Here is a 20,944-nt window from a genome sequence, read left to right as displayed (position 1 = left end):
TCGCATCCGAAACCGTCCAGGCCCGGAGCCTTACCAGATGGCATAGCCTTAAGGGCGCCCAGAGCTTCTTCCTTCGTAATTGGGGCGTTAAGGAGCAAGTTCTGATCTTTCGATACCTTAGGGAGGTGCAAGTCAGCGAAAAAAGCTTGCATGTCAGAGAGAGCACCGTCGGGTCGTTCGGTCCTATAGAGTTGGGCATAGAAAGAGGCAAACTCTTTATTAATAGTTTTGGTGTCAAAGGACCTGACCCCGTTGGAGTCCGAGATTGAGGCTATTACTTGGGTGTCAGCCCTTTTTTTTGCCAAGTTAGCCAGGCACCTACCAGGCTTGTCACTGTGTTCGTACATTCTCTGTCTGGCAAATTTAAGAGAGTATTCGGAAGAGTGTTTAACGCAGTTCTGGTGGCCGTAAACTCTATAAGCACAGCCGGGGCTGGGTTTGAAACATGTTGATTTTCAAGGTCGGCTAGTTTGGATTCAAGAAGTTTGCATTGTTAATTTTTCTTGCGTTTCTTGGATGATACGTAAGACATAATCAGTCCGCGAGAAAAGACCTTGGATGTTTCCCAGAGCAGAGACGGGTTATCCGTAGAATGCGAGTTAATTGAGTAGAACACTTTAAATTCCGATTTGAAATAGGAGACAAACATATCATCTTTGAGGAGGTATGGGTTGAGGCGCCAACGCCTCGACAGCGCCCTCTCTTCTGACAGGGAGTAGACCAGATATATAGGGGCGTGATCCGATAAAACGATACTTCCGATTGTGCAGGACGATACTAGAAAGAGCTTAGAGGAAGAGATGAAGAAATAGTCTATTCTACTGTTGCTCTTGTGTGGGCCGCTAAAAAAGGTGAACTTCAGTTTGGATGGGCAAAGGGTTCTCCAGACATCTGAGAATCCAGTGTCTTTGCATAGGGAGGTGAGCATCTTTGCTTGCGTAGAGGGGGGAGCCAGACTGGGTGGGAGTTTGTCAAGAGACAGTATAAGGTGACTGTTAAAGTCTCCGCCCACAAAAGCATTCTCAGAGGCCAGGCCAATAAATTCAGTAAATATTTTGGATAGAAAGTCAGGGGAGTAGCCTGGGGGACAGTATACATTCATAAATGTAATTTCTTTACCCTTAAGAACCCCTTAAAAACATATAAAGGTGTGGAACCAGTGGGTCTTTCCCCAACATCACAGGGACTCACCAACATTCCCAGAGACTTCAAACCTACCATTCGTAGAACCATCTCAGTGGCCAACTGCCACATTCCCCTGTATACAAAAGTGCCTCAAAGTGTAAAGTAAACAAGAAAATTCAAATTGAACCATAAGCCATTAGTAAGGTCAACGGCTGGAGCCCAGAACTATTGGTAAAAGGGGGGGGGGGGGTATCTTCCAGGCATGTTGCGATAGAACAGGCGTGCAGTACATCCACCAGGCCGGGAGGGGGCGATACCTTGTCCATGGGTCTGTTATCTCCCCTGACGCATATAGGGTCACTTGACCCTATACAATTAGGCCTCCCCGCCAGAGGAGGGCGCTGTGCAGGGGGTCATCTGCCGCTCCAGCGAGCACATTGTCAGCAGCAAATATTGATGGGAGCCATGCGGGTCGCATGAACCGGTTGGGATTCGAATAGCCGCGGCCCGGTTGGCGCAGCCACGAGACCCCAGTTCGTTCAATGTGCAAGCAACAGTAAACGCATTCCGGTGGCAATGAACCAAAACACGGCTGGGCGCTGGTATAGCGCGTAAAAGTTATAAGCGTGGCAGAAATATCCGAAACAAAAAATAAAATAGGTCCCGCTCCTGCCAAAATGGAACGTTAGCACTTAGCATCCTAGCATCCCAGCCGTGGCAATATTCGTGCAACAGTACAAGGGTCATATACAACAGAAATGTCCCCCTTCTCCCCTTATGTCAGATAGCGAGAGAAAAGAAAAAGATAAACTTCCAGGTGAAGCCTAAAGTCAAGTATTCATCCATAATCACATATGTAATAAAATATTAAATGCAACCCCTCTCTGTGTGATAGCCGTAGCAGGATGCTAACGGCCCAGAGCTACTACCGCGTCTGGATCTGATGAGGCCGGTATCGGGTCCGCGTCCGGCTCTGGTGCAGCCGGTATCGGGTCCGCGTCCGGCCTCGGTGGAGCCGGCATCGGGTCCGCTTCCGGCTCTGGTGAAGCCGGTGTCGGGGTTTCTCTGGGCCGGGTCCTCAGGAAGTCCACGGCGTCCTTGGGCGATGGTAGATGCATCCTCGTGCCATCCTTGGGTCGGATGATCAGCTTCGCAGGGAATTGGAGCGACGGTTTAAATCCACGTTTGTACAGGGGCCCCATGACATCTCGATATTGTGATCGTTGCTCGACCACCTCGGGGCAGTAGTCTTCGAAGATCGAGACTGGTTTCCCTCTGTATGTCAGATTCCCTCTCCTTTTGCAAGCTTCCAGGATAATAGCCTCCTTAATCTTGTAGTGATGTAAGCGGGCGATCACTGCCCTAGGCCTGGAGCCTGGCGCTGGTTTGGGTGTTAGCGTCCTGTGGCATCGGTCGAGCTCCGGTGGTGTAGCGAGGACATCTTTCCCCATGATCTCCACCAGGACCTCCGGGAAAAAGACACCAGGACGGTTGCTGTGTAGGGATTCGTCCAGGCCCAGGATGCGTATGTTAGAACGCCGGCTGCGTGATTCGACATCAATTAGCTTGTTTTTTAGCTTGTCGATGACTTCGTCCTGAGCTGTGCACCTGGCCTCCAGCTCTACCATCCTACCCGACCACATATTCAGGCCGTCTTCTACGGAGGCCAGGCGTTGGGTATGGTCTGCGACCGCCAGTTGGAAGCCGTCGAGTCTAGACTCGAGCGAGGCAGTAAACGTTCTGAACTCCGTGGTGAAAGCCTGTTTGAGTTCCTCCATTAGTTCAGCCATGGTAGCTCCATCCACAGGGCCGGCCCCGATTCTCAAGACTCGCGCAGCCATCATGCTCGTTATTCTTTTTTTCTTTTGGGTTGAATAATACAGGCAGAGATATGGATGTTGTATGTTAGTGGTTCAATTATCTTGAAATAAAAAAAAATAGGCTTTTTAAAGTAAAATAAAAGTTCGGGAGTGGCAGCGTGGCTCAGAGACGTCTACCCCATTCTCGACCCGGAACCGGAACCTCCAATCACTGTTGAGAAGGAACAAGATAAGACACGAGACGTCATGTCCATATTCCCCACACCAGAACGGAGTGGCAGAAAGGGAATGGCGCACTCTTTTCGAAATGGCTAGGTGTAAGCTAGTAGACAGTAACTTACCTAAGAGTCTATGGCATTATGCGGTGCAAGAAGCCGATTACACCAGAAACAGGTGCTTTATTAAGCACACGGGCACCACTCCGTATACAGCACTAACAGGAAAGTCGTGTAATCTAGCTAGAATGCACCAATTTGGATCAGTGTGTTATGCTTACCTGCATGACAGAGGAAAGCTCGAGTCCAGATGTGAAAAAGGCCTCTTTGTGGGGCACGACAAAGGAAGCCCCGCTTTCCTAGTTTATCATCCCGGTAAAGGGAGAGTGCAGAAACACAGGCTAGTCAAGTTTGTCACAAAGACAACATGTGAGAGCGAGACACAGACAGAGGAGCCAGAGCTGGACTCCAGAGTAAGGTGTGAAGAAACAGAAACACCTCAGCCCAGTGTACTTAGCACGGTCGTGCAGACAGACAGTCAGCAACCCCCAGAGGGCGATGACGAGGAGCACCCGAGGGTGACGTCACGTGCCCCAAGCAGTGGGAGGTATCCCTCAAGGGAACACAAACCCCCAAAGTATCTGACAGACTATGCCCGGAGAGAAAGTGACGAGGATGACAGTACACTTACCACCATTGATTACTGCTACAGAGTAGTCAGTGGGGTACCTCCGACCTTTAAAGAGGCCATAGTGTCCCCTGAATCAAGTAAATGGGAGAGAGCAATGGATGAGGAGATGAGGTCCCTAGAGGACAACCACACCTTTACTCTAACCAAGTTACCAGAGGGCAGACAGACAGTGGGAGGGAAATGGGTGCATTCAATCAAGGAGGGTATTGAAGGCCACGACAAGTACAAAGTGAGGTTCGTAGCTATATGTTTAAATACTGAAGGAGGGTACTCCATGTTTAAATACGGAAGGAGGGTGGCTACATGCTTAAATGCAGGAGGAGGATACTCCAGGTTTAAATGCAGGAGGAGGATACTCCAGGTTTAAATACAGGAGTAGATTCCAGGTTTAAATACCGAAATGGATTCCATGTTTAAATAGAGAAATGGATTCTATGTTTAAATACAGAAGTGGATGATTTACCATATTCAAAATGATTTAATTATGTGGAAAATATCCTGAAATGTTTTGACATGCAAGAATGTAGATCAAGGGAAACACCATGTGATCAAAAACTAGACTACCAAGAGGATGCTCAGAGATTGACTGATGTAAAAATGTACAGAGAAGCTGTGGGTAGCCTCATTTATTTGACAACATGTACTCGCCCTGACCTATGTTTTGTTGTGAGTAAATTGTCACAGCATTTTGCTGACCCCACAGCTGTGTTTCAGAAAGAAGCAGCCCACAGTGGCACTATCAACTTGTGACGCCGAATATATGGCTTTAGCTGTGACAATACAGGAATGTATTTATCTAGAACAACTGCTCGAAGGGATGGATACCTATGTATATAAGAAGACTGTTGTTTACGAGGACAACCAGGGAACCATTGCGATTGCTAGAAACCCTGTGTGCGGGCAGAGATGTAAACATGTCGATATAAAATATAATTTCATCAGATCTGTCATCAGAGAAGAAAGAATGACACTGATTTATTGTCCAACGGACGACATGGTAGCAGACGCTATGACGAAACCTGCTTCCAAACTGAAATTGAAGACATTTGCAGAGGTCATGTTTGTGTAAATATTGACTGCCATATTCTTTTTGATGTTCTGAACTGTATTATTTTCTTTGTAAATTGTTTTTGAAGAAGTTATACAGTGTACAACCCTAAGTGGGAGTGTTAAAGTTAGAGGTTCTATGTAGGATTGCAAGTAACTGTCTAACTGTACACAACTGTTTCCACTGACTGTACATAACTGTTTCCACTAGAGGGCGCTATAGGCGGAGCCGCTAATGCTACCACCAGGTGGAGAGTATTTAAGGAGATGTCTCCTCCCCCTCTACCTCTTTCCCACCTGCCTCTCACGGAGAGGAGAACTCATGTACTGCTGCCTTGCCATGTAAATAATAAACCACGCCGAATAAAGGCTGAAGTTAGAAACCATGCCTCATGACCACATTATTGTCGCCCCATAGCCAGACTCTGTCAACAAGGGCTGGTGGTCTATCGGCTATCGCCCTGCTCTAAAGATAAACTCTAAGCATAACCGACTTCGAAAGAGGGCCTAAGCATAACCAGTTCGAAACAAGGCGGACATTAATAAAATGTTCAATCAATCAATCAATCAATCAATCAATCAATCAATCAATCAATCAATCAATCAATCAATCATTCATTCATTCCAAACAACACACGCTCACTAAAACAGCGCACCTCCGAGCTGCCACAGGCTTGCCCAGTGAGAGGATTCTCCGGCGCCGCAGCTGGACCCTACTCGGGGCGTTACCGTATTTTTACCGTAATGTCGGAAAAGACTATTCGATAAATGTTTATTTTTATTCAATTAGCTACACTATCTCAGCGATACATTAAATTCAAGATATAACTTATTAACATAATAATGAATGGCTTATAACCGAAAATAAAAATCTACAATATAATTAGTTATAATTATGAACTGTTGTATTTATGTCAGACATTATGGTATGTAGTATGGCTAAGGTCAAACTAGTAGGCGAGTCAGTGTGCTGAGGCTGTTTACATTCTGTAAATGTGAACTATTTGTATTTAGACCTCTTCTCCAGTCTCCACCTGTGTGCCAAATGTTGCACTAGAATATTTATTATAATGTAACCGTGTTGTTTCGTATTGCAGCAACTATGAATTCCGTCATGACCTCGTCACCAGTGTTGCCTCTCAGTTGCCGATTGAAGCTTTGTTTATTATATCGTAATCTAAATTCAAGAACATTCAGGCGTATCATTTTAAAAGGTCAGTAACGACTATGGAATTAACTTTTAATATAAGTAAATCGTTAATTTAGCTAACTTGCTTGAGAGAACTGCAACTTGCTGCAAGAGGCACCGGCACCGCTGTTGGGGAAACAAAAGTATATTTTGACTATGTGATACTGTGAATAATGTATATTTCAGTTAGTTAGATAGTAAATTATAACACTACCTTATGCATACTGCACCTTATGTGACACTGTGAATACTGTGAATATTTCAGTTAGTTAGATAGTAAATTATATTTACCTATTTGTTTACACTGCTTGTGTTGTTTTTACTACCTGTACCCCCCCCCCTTCCCCCATGCTGCTATGATGCCTGCATTTCCCCAGTGAATGAATGAATGAAAACTTTATTTAACAGATTGCAGAATGGGTACAATACAGTACGGCTCAATACATACAATTGTTAAGGGGATGCAGACCTGAGAAAGACGTTTGTCTTGTTTCCATCAGGGTCCCCCATTTTCAATTCATTGAAAATGAAGGGGATCAATAAAGGAATATCTTATCTTATATTATGTCCCCCCTTTCTTTTCCTAGACCAACAGCAAAGATCCGTATGCTATGGTCAGGGGAGACTGTGTCCAGCTCAAGATATAGCAGCTGGGTCCAAACAAGTTCCTTTCAGGTAGTCTACCTGCTGACACTGTCACACCTACACACCCACCCAGTTATCAGACAGGAAGATATTCAGGAACCTTCGTCAACTGTACCTCCTATAATTGTGGTCTGTTTAGGGTTGTCAAATTAAAGCATTTAAAAAAAACATGCATTTGTTGAGAATTGGATATAACAAATCTCCTAAAAGTTCTACTGCTTGATCAGGTGGATTGTGTGAGGTGATCAGGCTCGGAACAAAAAACGACCTGTGTCTGTGGGACACTTTCTGGCCATCTTGACAACATAAATAGTCAAGTCAAGTCAAGAGTTTTATTTGTCACTCCATACAAGCACACAGGATGAGAATAAGACATTTGTGCAATAATACAAGTAATAAGAATAAGACATAACATAAAGTTTACAAAAAGCATGGTAAGACATGCTAAGGTCCTGCGATAGTGCAATACACTGTTAGCTATGGATGAGGCTCTGGGTCTTATGTACACTACTATACAATGCTATACTATACAATCTACAGTTATACTATGTGTCCTTATGCTAGCTTGCTATATCCTTCTGTTTACTATACAAGAACCACTCCCGTTCTTGTTTTTAAAGTGACCTTTCATTGTGTAAAGTGACCGTTGAGTGTGAGCGTGTGTGCTGCATGTGTGTGTGTGTGTTCATCATGCTAAAGTGACTGCTAGTGTGTGAGCGTATACGGTGTGTGTGTTGTGTGTGTGCTCATGTGTGCTTGTGTGTGGAGAGTTCAGTGTTCAAGACTATGATGGCCTGGGGGAAGAAGCTGAGCCAAATGTACAGTTGATACTTGCATATCTAAAGACTGCTGTACCATGGTGGTTAGAGACACTGTTTCATGACACGAATGTCACAGGTTTAAACACTGAGCCATTTCCATCCATGTACTGTACCTGGTCAAAGTGTCCTCTGATTCTCCTTGTGAAACACACACATGTATATGTCTCAGGATGATCTAAGAAGAAAATAACTATTATTAATTGTACTATGTAATGCTTTTGAATGGGTTCACTTAATTATTATTATTATTTTTTAAACCCAGGCCCTAATTAACTATGTCTGGCATGATGTCTACTAGTCTAGTATAGATTGATTGATTGATTGATTGATTGATTGATTGAACATTTTATTTAACAGATTGCAGAATGGGTACAATACAGTACAGCTCAATACACACAATTGCAGACCAGATGCAGACCAGAGAAACACTTTCGTCTTGTTTACATCAGGGTCCCCCATTTTCAATTCATCATAACATATATGACATGACATACAGATAGGTATGTACTAGTCTAATATACAGTAGGTATGTAATAGTCTAGTATAAGTATGTACTAGTCTTGTCTAGTATACAGAAGGTATGTACTAGTCTAGTATAGGTATGTACTAGTCTAGTATAGGTATGTACTAGTCTAGTATAGGTATGTACTAGTCTAGTATAGGCCATAATTACACTGGCCGCTTTATGAATGAATGAATGAATGAATGATCATTGCATTTATATAGCGCTTTTCTAGACACTCAAAGCGCTCCCCACAATGTAGGGTGGAAATTGCCTCCTTCACCACCACTGGTAGCACCCAACCTTGGGCTACGCAGGCTCAATAGCTGCCATACACTGGCACCAGGCACACATCACACTACACAAGGGAGTGAGACAGGGATTGATGTCAGCCAATTAAGGGGGGAGGGATGATTAGGTGGCCTTGATGTCAGAGACCTGATTGGGAATTTGGCCAGGAATGTCGGGGAACCCCCTACTCTTTGCAATAGATGCCCTGGGTTATTTAACAACCAAATTCAGATAGGACCTTGGTTTACCGTGTAATTTTGAATATATTAAATCTGTAAACACAACGGCAACAATCCAATGGGGCAAGTGTTTTAACCTTCAAAAACCATGATGCATGACCAGGTCATGTTCTACTGAGGAAATGATTGCAAACCGTACATCGTATCAAAAGTTATAATGATAATAATAATAATATTGAATAATTTACAATGTATAGCACAAGAACTATGAAACTCATTATAATGTACGGTTTGCACACATGATTATACTGTGAGCTGCCTATTTTGAAAAATGACACGTATCCTGGTTTTTGAACGTTTTAAAGGTCCCCTATTGTAAAAATGGCATTTTCCAGTGTTTTGCATTGTTTTCAAGCAATGTGGGGTTGTACCAACACTGACAAAATGTGAAATCTGTGCCAAGTCCCGTTTCTGCAGTTCAGCTGAGACAATAACGCCCCCCCCCCCCCACTGAAACAAGCCATTCTGAATTGACTCGCTCTGTGACGTGAATAGGCGCTGATCTGCCACCGCCCGTCCGCCCACAATCAACTGTGATCGGAGGAGTTAGCATAACGTTGAAAGTATGAGCGAAACGGGCAAACAGCGAGTGGAAATAATGCCGAAGCGGTTTTTCGACAGCTGAGTTGCCACCTTCAGCTGTTCCACTGTCAGCATTTCCTCAAAAGTGTTCGACAGTGTTCCTAATCGTTTCCTAATATCGTGCTCCACAAGCAATGAGCCAGGGCAGTGGCCGTTTTTGGGCTACACGCTGTTGTTCAGGAGACTCAGCCGCGGCTGAGATGAGACTCTTGCTTTACCGGCAGCGCTTCTCTCCTCTCTCTCTCACACAGACACACTCACACACACTCGCCGAACAGCAGCGCTTCTCTCCTCTCGTCTCACCAACACACACACTCGCCCAAACTTACGTCACGTACACGCACGCACGCACACACACCCAGAGACCCAAAGGTTCCTCCATCCTAGCATATCTGCCAGTGCAGGTGGGTGACTGTCAATCAAAGTGAATTGCGAGTATGGGGGCGGAGCCCAGCCAAAAACAGCTTGTACTTTGGAAGGGGAGAAAGTGGTGGTGCACCAAAGTACTTGATAAAAAAATACAAAACAATTATTTTTGAATTTTATTGAAAAAAAATAAAACGTACAGATGTGTTCCATAGACTCACAGGAATTGTGTAAAATTGCCCAAATAGTGAACAAAATTGTGGACCTTTAAATCACTTGCCCCATGGGACTGTATTGGAGCCTTGTGAAGAGGATGCAGCAGCACTGTGTTAAGTTTCTACTAAAGCAATCAGTGAAAGTACGGCCTATATTAGTCAACGTCATGCCAGACAATGTTAAAGGCCTGGGTTTAAAAAAAAACAATGTGAAGTGAACATTACACCGTATTTTATCTACTAGAACTACCTCTTCTACCTCATTTCGGTTTTGTATATTGTATATTTTGTAATGTATAGTGTTTGGTCTTTATTCTTTTACCTTTTTACTATATGAAGCACAATCTCAGGAGGGTCATACAGAACCAAGCATTTCACTATAATGTACATGTACCTTATATGTGACAAATAAAACAAAACTTGAAACTCTCAAGTGAACCCGTTCTTCAGGATGGTGTTCTTCTGACTGGTGCTCCAAAATCAATCTGATCTTTGCTTTGTCTCTCTGTAGACCGAGCGCCCCCTGGTGGAATGGGATACGAGGGCTTTTCTCTGCAGGCGCCAAGCAGCAGACCCTGGAGGACATTGCTAAGAACATCAGAGAGAAACACTACAAGAGGGTGGTGGTGATGGCCGGCGCTGGGATCAGCACCCCTAGTGGCATCCCGGACTTCAGGTGAACAGGATTACATACTTTATCGTACTATCGTAGAAGTGTACAGTACATTCGTACCAGGCCTTCCAAGTGTTTATAAAAAAAACAACACATACAGATGTAAAAATGGACACAACCTACCTTAACGGTTCTATAGATAACATTCAGCCACTAGATGTCACACTAGAGCACCAGCATGTCATTCATCCAATCAGGTGCATTCCACTTGGGCATTGGACGTAGGGAGGGGATACATGCCTGCAACATGTAAACAACAACATCCATTTTGGACCCGCAAGATCAATCAATATTTTTTTCTAAAAGCTCTGTGGATGTCTTTTTTTTTTAGTAAGATTCAAGATTCAAGAGGTTTATTTGTCACATACATACCAGGGCATATAGTGAAATGCGGGTGGCCATGCCCGCTTTGATTGTGCAATAATACAATAGTAAATCAAATAAGTAGAAGATAATAAAATAGACATAAAATAGACATCAATCAATCAATCAATCAATCAATCAAATTTATTTATAAAGCACATTTCACATGACGCATGTCAACCAAAGTGCTGTACAGAGGGTAAATACACAAGATACATATAGACAACAATCACACTCCGTTTTATGGGAGGGCACACAGGCAAACACATAGAAAAACAGGGCATGAGTCAGTGAACGGGAAAGGCTAGTAGGTAGAAGTGGGTTTTGAGCCTCGATTTGAAGGCATCTATCGAGGGGGCGAGCCTAATGGAGGTGGGGATGCTGTTCCACAGTTCAGGGGCTGCGATAGCAAAGGCACGGCCCCCCCTGAGCTTGAGGTTAGACCTCCGGACTGTCAGGAGCCTCTGATCGGCTGACCTGAGGGACCTGGTGTTGGAATAGGGGGATAGGAGGTCTGAGATGTAGGAGGGTGTGTGACCATTAAGGGCTTTAAAAACAAATAGGAGAACCTTAAAATCTATCCTGTAGCGTACTGGGAGCCAATGAAGGGAGGCAAGGACATGATAAAATAGACATGTTAAAGTCCTGAGATAAATGCAATACAATGTTAGCTACGAATTAAGGCACTGGGTCCTATGTACACTACTATACAATATACAGTTTTTACTCTATATCCTTATGCTATACTTGCTATTTCTAAACTATACTATACAAGAACCACAACAGTTCTTTCCGTAAGGTGACCTCTTTTTCCTCTTTCCTTTAAAGTGTCCTTTCCATTGTGTTTAAAGTGACCATTTGTGTGTGAGCGAATGCAGAATGTGTGTTGTGTGTGTGTATGTGTGTGCTCATGTGTACTTGTGTGTGGAGAGATCAGTGTTCAATGTTCTGATGGCCTGGGGGAAGAAGCTGAGCCTTAGTCTCTCTGTTCTTGCTGCGTGTGTGTGTGCATAGGCGCTTGCCTGACCGCAGCAGCTTGAACAGGACACACATGTTATGAACACATCTTCCCTCAACCACAGGTCCCCGGGCAGTGGTCTCTATGACAACCTACAGCAGTATGACCTGCCTTACGCAGAAGCCATATTCGAGATCAACTTTTTCCACCACAACCCTCTGCCCTTCTTCGCCCTGGCCAAAGAGCTCTACCCTGGGAACTACCAGCCAAATTTGACGCACTATTTTGTGCGACTGCTTCACTCCAAGGGGCAACTTCTCAGGATGTACACACAGAATATTGACGGTCTGGAGAGATGTAAGTTGAGTGATGATGATGATGATGCTTGCTTATTTGTATACATTTCTTTTAACACGACGATCAAATGAAGACGTTATGACAAGCTTTCTTTATGTGACTCTCAGTGTTGTAGTCGAGCCACTAAATCTCAAGTCTGAGTCGAATCTCGAGTCCCCAGTGTTCGAGTCCAAGTCTGAGTCACCAAAGAAGAGCCTGAGTCGAGTCCGAGTCGAGTCCCCATTACCGGCCTAGTCCGAGTCCGAGTCCCCTTCCTGCTGTCTTGTCGTACAGAACTTGTCAGTCGCTTTGGATAAAAGCCTCAGCTAAATGACTAAATGTAAATGTAAATGTAAAATCATCAAGGTTGAGTCCACTCCACTCTGGCAGTCAAAGAGCTGACGTACAAATAAAAAAAGGTCTACATTAAACATAAATGACACAGCGGTCACCATTTCAAAGGGAGTTTATTTACTTTGTGACACAATAGCCAAACAAATGCACTAGCCATCAATATCTTATGTCAAATGATTAGGGCTTATTAAAAAAAAATCAGAGTCCGAATGCAGTCAATGCTCGAGTCCGAGTCTGAGTCATCAGTGCTCAAGTCCAAGTCGAGTCACGATTCCTGAAAGTCCAGGACTCGGACTTGAGTACTACAACACCAGTGACTCTACTTAAGTGTGTGTGTGTGTGTGTGTGTGTCTCTCAAGTGGCAGGGATTCCTCCCGAGATGTTGGTGGAGGCTCATGGTACATTTGCCACTGCTACCTGCACCGTTTGCCGAAGGGACTATAAGGGAGAGGACCTGCGTGTGAGTTGGTTACACCTTGGGCAAACAACCTTTTTTCTTAGCATTTTGTACATTTCAGTTTTGTATATTTTGTATAGTGTTTGGTCTTTATTATTTAACTTTTTTTACTGTATGAAGCACAATCTCAGGAGGGTCATACAAAACCAAGCATTTCACTATAATGTACCTTACTGTATATGTGACAAATAAAACAAAAGTTGAACTTGAAATTAAGAAACCCTTAAAGGAACACACCAACCTTTTGGGAAATTTGCTTATTGCCATCTACCCTGGAGTTAGACAACAGTCACGAAATACACTCCAAATACAACTCCAAAACTTTCCTGTAAACATGTTCTGACCTGTGTATTTACCACGTGGAGAAAATGTTTTATAATAATTAGACATTTTCGTTTTCTAAGCAGATATATACGTGGAACAATTCTTTGCCGAACCACTGCTGCCTGGGCGCAGTGATTTCATCACCTCAAACGTATTTTTATTTTTAATATTTTTCCACTTTTTCTCCCATTTTCTATTTTTCTCCCATCCCAATTTTCGTATCATCCAATTCAACCCTCCCCTGTCTTGAACGCTGTTTCTTGCCTCCCACAAGCCGGCTGCAATGTGGACTAAGTCATACATAGCACGAGTCCCCTCCGATACTCGAGGTAACAGCAGTCGCATCTTTTCACCTGCGCAGCGCGATCTTTCAGCGTCAGGGGTCTGCGCTTTGGAGGGGCGCCGCCCCCATCGCTTCCTGATTCTACTGCGCAGGCGCACCAACCGACCTGTAGGAGTCGCTGTCCACAACGTCCGATCCCCACCCACCAGTTTCCCACCCCCTAATACTGCCAATGTGTATTAGTACGGACGACCAGCTAAACTGAAAGCAATGTGGAGCGCTGGGCTCGAACACGCGAACCCAGCGTCTCCAGTATTCGTGGTGAGCGCCTTGCCCACTGCACCACGTAGCCGCCCTTATTATTATTATTTCTTTTAAACACGTGGTAAATACACAGGTGACAGGTCACAACATGTTTACAGGAACGTTTTGGAGTTGGGAACTAGGCTACACTGGCACACAGCTAGGCTAACGGTGCGGCTGTTCCCTAAGCCTAATGCACGCGCAGAGAAGAAAAGGGTATGTATCTGCTTGTCTCACTCCAGGGTCGATGGCAAATACGCTAATTTCCCAAAAATTTGGCGTGTTCCTTTAAATAATTGTGTAATCGTGGCATTGTTTGTCATCTATCTCTCTTGCTAGCCTGACGTGATGAAGGGGACGGTCCCTAAGTGCTCTACCTGTACAGGCGTAGTGAAACCTGATATTGTCTTCTTCGGAGAGGAGCTGCCTCCGCACTTCTTCAAGTACATCACAGACTTTCCCCTGGCAGACCTTCTGATCATCATGGGAACCTCTCTAGAGGTCAGAGGACCCATCCACTTGGAGAGTCTCCAATTCACCATAGTCACGTGGTGGCCATTTTCCTCTTTATGTCATCAGCTCAGTGACATAAGAGCAAAATGGCTGCCCTGTGAATATAGTCAATAGCTGAGACAACCGGGTCTCTCACTCAATACACTAGGCTTCTCTCTCTGTGGATGTATGTTAAAGGGTCATCAGCGAGGGTTTCACAGAGTACAGTCGATGTGGCCTGGCTCTATCTACAAATACAAAATATCAAATGGTGGTCCGTGGCTTAACCCTTTCACTACCACACTACAGAAAGTTAACCTTTCACTACCACACTACAGGCGGCTGTAGTGTGGTAGTGAAAGGTTAACCTTTGATTGATTGATTGATTGAAAACTTTATTAACAGATTGCAGAATGGGTACAATACAGTACAGCTCAATACACACAATTGTTAAGGGGATGCAGACCAGAGAAAGACTTTCGTCTTGTTTACATCAGGGTCCCCCATTTTCAATTAATCAGGACATATATGACATACACGACATACAGATAGACAGTACTGCTACATCTATACATTTATGACATACCAGATTTGCAAATACAGTACTGTTTGTGATACAAAAAGAGTCCAGAAAAGAGAGTATATCCATTTGACGTAAAAACTGTACATTTGGGTAGGTGGGGTGGGGGGCTGTACATTGGAGGTGGTTGGGTGGGTGGGGTGTGGGGGGGGGGATATGAGGGGTGAGTGGGGAGCACTGTACAACTGTACAAGCAAAACTGTACATTGGAATATTGACGAAACCATACTTGGTAATTTACTGTACATTGGAGGGGGTTGGGTTAGGACATTTACAGGGGCCAGTTTCGAATAGCAGTCTCCCGTAGGTGTTCTTTGAGAGTGGTTTTGAAAGTGGGTAGTGCTTCACATTCCTTTACAGCTTTGGGTAGGGCGTTCCACATTGATGTGGCATAATTGCGAAACGTGTTTAGTCCCTTGTTTGAGCCGAATCTGGGTTTAACATGATTTGTGGAGCTCCCTCTGGTGTTGTGATCGTGGTATTCACTGACCTTTGGGAAGTATTTTGACATGTACATGGGTACCTTGGTCGTGTAGTGTATCTTGTAGACCAGGCCCATTGCAAGTTGCTGCACTCTGTCGTCTACTCTAAACCATCCTAGGTTGTCAAAGTGGGCAGGGGTGAGGTGGGTTCTAGGAGTAAGGTCAAGCAGTAGTCTGACCAGTTTGTTTTGAGATGTTTGTAATTTAGTTTTTAGCGCCTTTGAGGTGCTTTGGTACCATGAGGTGCAAGCATAGTCGTAGTACCCTTGAATGAGTGTTCCTGCCAGAGTCTTCAGGGTATTCTTGTTTACCAGAGAGGAGATCCGGTACAAGAATCGAGTTCGTTGGTTGACTTTTTTTATTACATTGGATGCCATTTTGTCACAGGAAAGATTAGCCTCTAGGATGGAACCCAGGTAGGTAATTTCATCTTTCCTTGTGACAATATTGTCACCCACTGTAACTGAGAAGCCGTCGGTCTTGCTGAGTTTGTTATTTGAACCAAAGAGAACCACACTACCTTCTGTAGTGTGGTTGTGAAAGGGTTAACTCTTTGTTGTGTGGCAGTGAAAGGGGTAACCTTCTGTATTGTCGCAGTGAAAGGGTTAACCCTTTGGTAGTGTGGTAGTGAAAGGGTTAATGTGTGTCTGTCTATATATTTGGGGCCTTGACAAGAACGTTTTTTTTGTAACACCTGGTCTGACCTTAAATGACTGTGGTTCACCCTTTGTACTGCAGGTGGAGCCCTTTGCCAGTTTAGCAGGAGCTGTGCGCGGATCTGCCCCTCGGCTCCTCATCAACAGGGACTTGGTCGGGCCGTTTGCCTGGGGGGCTCCTAGGCCTAATGACGTGGCACAGCTAGGTGACGTGGTCAGTGGGGTGCGCGCACTGGTTGATGCCCTTGGCTGGACGCAAGAGCTGGAAGCTCTAATGGGTGCCAGTGCTGAAAAGGTATATCACATATTTACGATATGTAAGGTATATCACATATTTAAGGTATGTACGGTAAATCACATATTTAAGGTATGTACGGTATACCACATTTAAGATATGTATGGTATATCACATATTTAAGATATGTAAGGTATATCACATATTTAAAGGGGACATGCATTGCTATTCCTTGCACTATTTGGGCAACTTTACACAATTCCTGTGAGTCTATGGAAGACATCTGTAAGGTTTTTTTCAAAATAATTCATTGTTTTATATGTCTAATCAAGTACTCAAAAGCATAATTTTTCAGCCTCAGGATTTTAGGCTGTTATTGGATGGGCTCCGCCCATAAGCGCTTTGAGTGACCGTCACCCACACAGCGTGATACATACGAGAGAGAGCGAGAGAGAGAACGAGCAAGCGAGAGAGAGAGAGAGAGTGAGAGAGAGAGAGGAGAGATGCGTCCCCGACACACGCAGTCAAGTTTGTGTGTAAATGCTCCGATGAGGGAGAGAGAGAGAGAGGAGAGATGCGTCCCAGACACACACGCAGTCAAGTTTGTGTGTAAATGCTCCGACGAGGGAGAGAGATGGCGCACACACATTTTTACACACACTTCTGCACGTGGTCCCTCTCTCTCTCTCTCTCTCTCTCTCCCTCTCGCTTGCTCGTTCTCTGCCTCTCTGTCAAAACCCGTTTGAGGAAGTGTCGGGTTACACTATGCGCTACAACCATAGAGGGGGCGTTACTGCAAATCAGTACCTTATTCACGTCAGCAATACCGTCAAATCAGAACAGCTTAGTTGAGTGAGGGAAGATCTCGTGAACTTGAGACTAGACTGATAAGTCAATATGATAATTAACGACACAGACCACATTGATATAATCCCCAATTGCTAGGAAACAATGCTAAACGCTGGAAAAGGCCATTTATAATGCATGCGACCTTTACGGTATGTATGGTATATCACACATTTAAGATATGTACGGTATATCACATATTTAAGGTACTGTATGTACTGTATATCACATATTTAAGGCATGTACGGTATATCACATTTAAGATATGTACGGTATATCACATATTTAAGGCATGTGCGGTATATCACATATTTAAGATATGTACGGTATATCACATTTAAGATATGTATGGTATATCACATTTAAGATATGTACGGTATATCACATATTTAAGGTATGTACGGTATATCACATATTTAAGGTATGTACGGTATATCACATGTTGAAGGTATGTACGGTATATCACATATTTAAGGTATGTACGGTATATCGCATATTTAAGGTATGTACGGTATATCACATTTAAGATATGTATGGTATATCACATATTTAAGATATGTAAGGTATATCACATATTTAAGATATGTAAGGTATATCACATATTTAACACATTCTGCGCCATGCAGTATGCCCATCTTATACCACTCCCTGCCAGTGCTGTAACCCTATGGAGTGGCTCACCTTCTTTGCAGGGCTATAACTTTTTAAATATTATAGCTATATCGACATTACTATGGCCCATTCAACATCGGGTATCTATCGTTCCGGATGTGGGAACGTTATATTGTACATTGTCGTGTTAGTCCTGTCGTGGATATAAGTATGTTTTTGGAGTGTATAGCAGTCATTCCTAGAACGCGCGTTATAGGGCCTGACGCGTATTATACATAATCAATTGGCGTTTCGTTCCTATACACGCTATATTAAAAAATTCAAATTCACATGATCGCTATACATTATGCTCCATCATGGGTGAAGGAAAGGGGGGGGGGGTCGTTTATGATTCCTTGATTGTCACTAACGGCTTTCTTTAGTATGACACCATACGTTGATCGGATAGATTACAATGAAATAAATGGACAATCGAGCTGGAATTAACGATAGATTCCAATTATTTGTTGTCGATCTGCTAGATCCATTTTCCGTTTGTATGACGCAATAAACGCTGAAAGCATATTGATTCTTGCGTCTCGAAAGCGATCCCATGCACTCGAGGTGTGTATCTTGATCCACGTTACAAGATAGCTCTGCCGGAGCTTTTTCCCCGATGCACAGAGCGCCACATCTGGTTTAGAGTGGAGTGCAACTCGCCTGAAATCCACCAAGCGGCGGTATTGAGGCGTTGCAATATCAGACAGGGTCCAGCTGGCTCCCGGAGCCTTCCTGGATGAATTATGAATGCCAATAGCGAATAAAGGAAATAACGATCATAAAAACGAGTTAACTCGTTGTTGGCGCTCAACGTTTGGCGGGCAATAACGAATAAACTCGTCTTTGGCGCACAATGTGTAAAGGTATGTACGGTATGTCACATATTTAAGGTATGTGCGGTATATCACATATTTAATTTATTATCTTTTATTGTTAATTATCTCTCTATTTTGATGCCATGAAATGTATTTGAATTGTTAGCATCTTAACTACTGTATACTATGTGCCACATGACCTACGTAGTCATGTAGGTCTTGTTTTATCTACAGGCTACTGGGAAGAGAGAAGAGTGAGACCTACTGACTACATCTGGTCTTGTTTTATCTACAGGCTACTGGGAAGAGAGAAGAGTGAGACCTACTGACTACATCTGGCCTGGAGGTGTTTCATGTATTCACTGAATACTGTGCTTAGCAAAGTACTGCAGGACAAAATCCAGTTAAGTTTGTTGCACACACTGTACTCTTAACGATGGTCGCTGGAACTACGTACTAATTGAAGTACTGACGCCATGTGTCACGTTGTCATTGCAAAGTCACAGGCCCTCATTTGTGAAGCCATTGTAAATAAAAGAAAAACTACAAAGAAAAACATTGCAAATTCAACCGTTGAGATGATTGTAAGAAACATGTCGCATTTGATTAATGAACAAAGGTTACAGGTTCAATTTAAGTGTGAAAGGGGCATTCTGGAGAGCAACAGAACATTCTGTAGAGCAACAGAACATTCTGGAGAGCAACAAAACATTCTGGAGAGCAACAAACAACAGAACATTCTGGAGAGCAACAAAACATTCTGGAGAGCAACAAAACATTCTGGAGAGCAACAAAACATTCTGGAGAGCAACAGAACATTCTGGAGAGCAACAAAACATCATGGAGAGCAACAGAACATTCTGGAGAGCAACAGAACATTCTGGAGAGCAACAAAACATCCTGGAGAGCAACAGAACATTCTGGAGAGCAACAAAACATTCTGGAGAGCAACAAAACAGACAGTGTCCTCCGATTAAGTAGGGAATAAACTACTATTTTCATATCATAGGGACACACAGACCAACAGGTAACACTTATAAAGTAAAAATGGTAAAAATTAGGGATGTCCGATATTATCAGCTGATATTGGCATTAAAATGTAATATCGAAAATGATCGGTATCAGTTTAATTTTTTTTTTAATAATATTTCTTTATTTTTTTTTTTTTTTTTTTTACATTTATTTAACATTTATTTACCCAGGCAAGCAAGTAAGAACAAATTCTTATTTTATTTATTGTGAAAAGTATGCATAATGTTGTGTTTTTTGGGGGGGGGGGGGGGGACCCAGCATATATCGATGAATGAATGAATGAATGAATGAATGAATGAATGAAAACTTTATTAACAGATTGCAGAATGGGTACAGTGCAGTACAGCTCAATACATACAATTGTTAAGGGGATGCAGACCAGAGAAAGACTTTCGTCTTGTTTCCACCAGGGTCCCCCATTTCCAATTCATCGTAACATATATGACATACATGACATACAGATAGACAGTACTGCTACATCTATACATTTATGACATACCAGATTTGCAATTACAGTACTGTATTTGTGATACAAAAAGAGTCCAGAAAGAAAAGAGTATATACATTAGGCGTAGAAACTGTACATTGGATTGGGTAGGTGGGGGTGGGACTGTACATTGGAGGGGGGGGGGGGGGGGGGGGTAGGAGTGGTTGGGGGGGGGGGGGGGGGGGTAGGAGTGGGGGGGGGGGGGGGTTGGGTAGGAGGGGTGGGGGACACTGTATAACTGTACAAACAACACTGTACATTGGATTATGGGACTGTACATTGGACTGTACATTGGAGGTGGTTGGGTGGGTGGGGGGGGGGGGGGAGGGTAGGAGGGGTGGGTGGGGGACATGTACAACTGTACAAACAACACTGTACATTGGATTATTGACAAGACCATACTTGGTAATTTACTGTACATTGGCGGGGGTTGTGTTCGGACATTTACAGGGGCCAGTTTCGAGTTGCAGTCTCCCTTAGGTGTTTTTTGAGAGTGTTTTTGAAAGTGGGTAGTGATTCACATTCCTTTACAGCTTTGGGTAGGGCGTTCCACATTGATGTGGCATAATTGCGAAACGTGTTTAGTCCCTTGTTTGAGCCGAATCTGGGTTTAACATGATTTGTGGAGCTCCCTCTGGTGTTGTGATCGTGGTATTCACTGACCTTTGGGAAGTATTTAGTCATGTACATGGGTACCTTGGTCGTGTAGTGTATCTTGTAGACCAGGCCCATTGCAAGTTGCTGTACTCTGTCGTCTACTCTAAGCCATCCTAGGTTGTCAAAGTGGGCAGGGGTGAGGTGGGTTCTAGGAGTAAGGTCAAGCAGTAGTCTGACCAGTTTGTTTTGAGATGTTTGTAATTTTGTTTTTA

At 43.6% G+C, this 20,944-nt stretch overlaps 2 protein-coding genes across 6 annotated transcripts in view; one reads left to right on the top strand and one right to left on the bottom strand.

The window, feature by feature from the left end:
- mtmr1a (myotubularin related protein 1a) overlaps nucleotides 1-20,944 on the bottom strand; it is a 367,207-nt gene that overhangs the window by 268,622 nt on the left and 77,641 nt on the right. The window lies entirely within an intron of this gene.
- Nucleotides 5,902-19,602, top strand: LOC311227079 (NAD-dependent protein deacetylase sirtuin-3-like). Of its 2 annotated transcripts, none has more exons than XM_084312603.1 (8): nucleotides 5,902-6,112; nucleotides 6,675-6,762; nucleotides 10,260-10,424; nucleotides 11,867-12,099; nucleotides 12,792-12,892; nucleotides 14,139-14,300; nucleotides 16,092-16,304; nucleotides 18,852-19,602. In XM_084312603.1, exons 1-8 carry the CDS (start codon nucleotides 6,001-6,003, stop codon nucleotides 18,873-18,875), a joined length of 1,098 nt encoding a protein of 365 aa, XP_084168729.1. In that variant the 5' UTR covers nucleotides 5,902-6,000; the 3' UTR covers nucleotides 18,876-19,602. The 2 variants fall into 2 exon arrangements, with proteins under 2 accessions (XP_084168729.1, XP_084168730.1); XM_084312604.1 differs by having other exon boundaries at nucleotides 18,791-18,859.

The sequence above is a fragment of the Notolepis coatsorum genome, assembly GCF_963971535.1.
Source record: "Notolepis coatsorum genome assembly, chromosome: 4".
Lineage (NCBI taxonomy): Eukaryota > Metazoa > Chordata > Actinopteri > Aulopiformes > Paralepididae > Notolepis > Notolepis coatsorum.
This window is presented reverse-complemented; position numbering and strand designations above follow the sequence as displayed.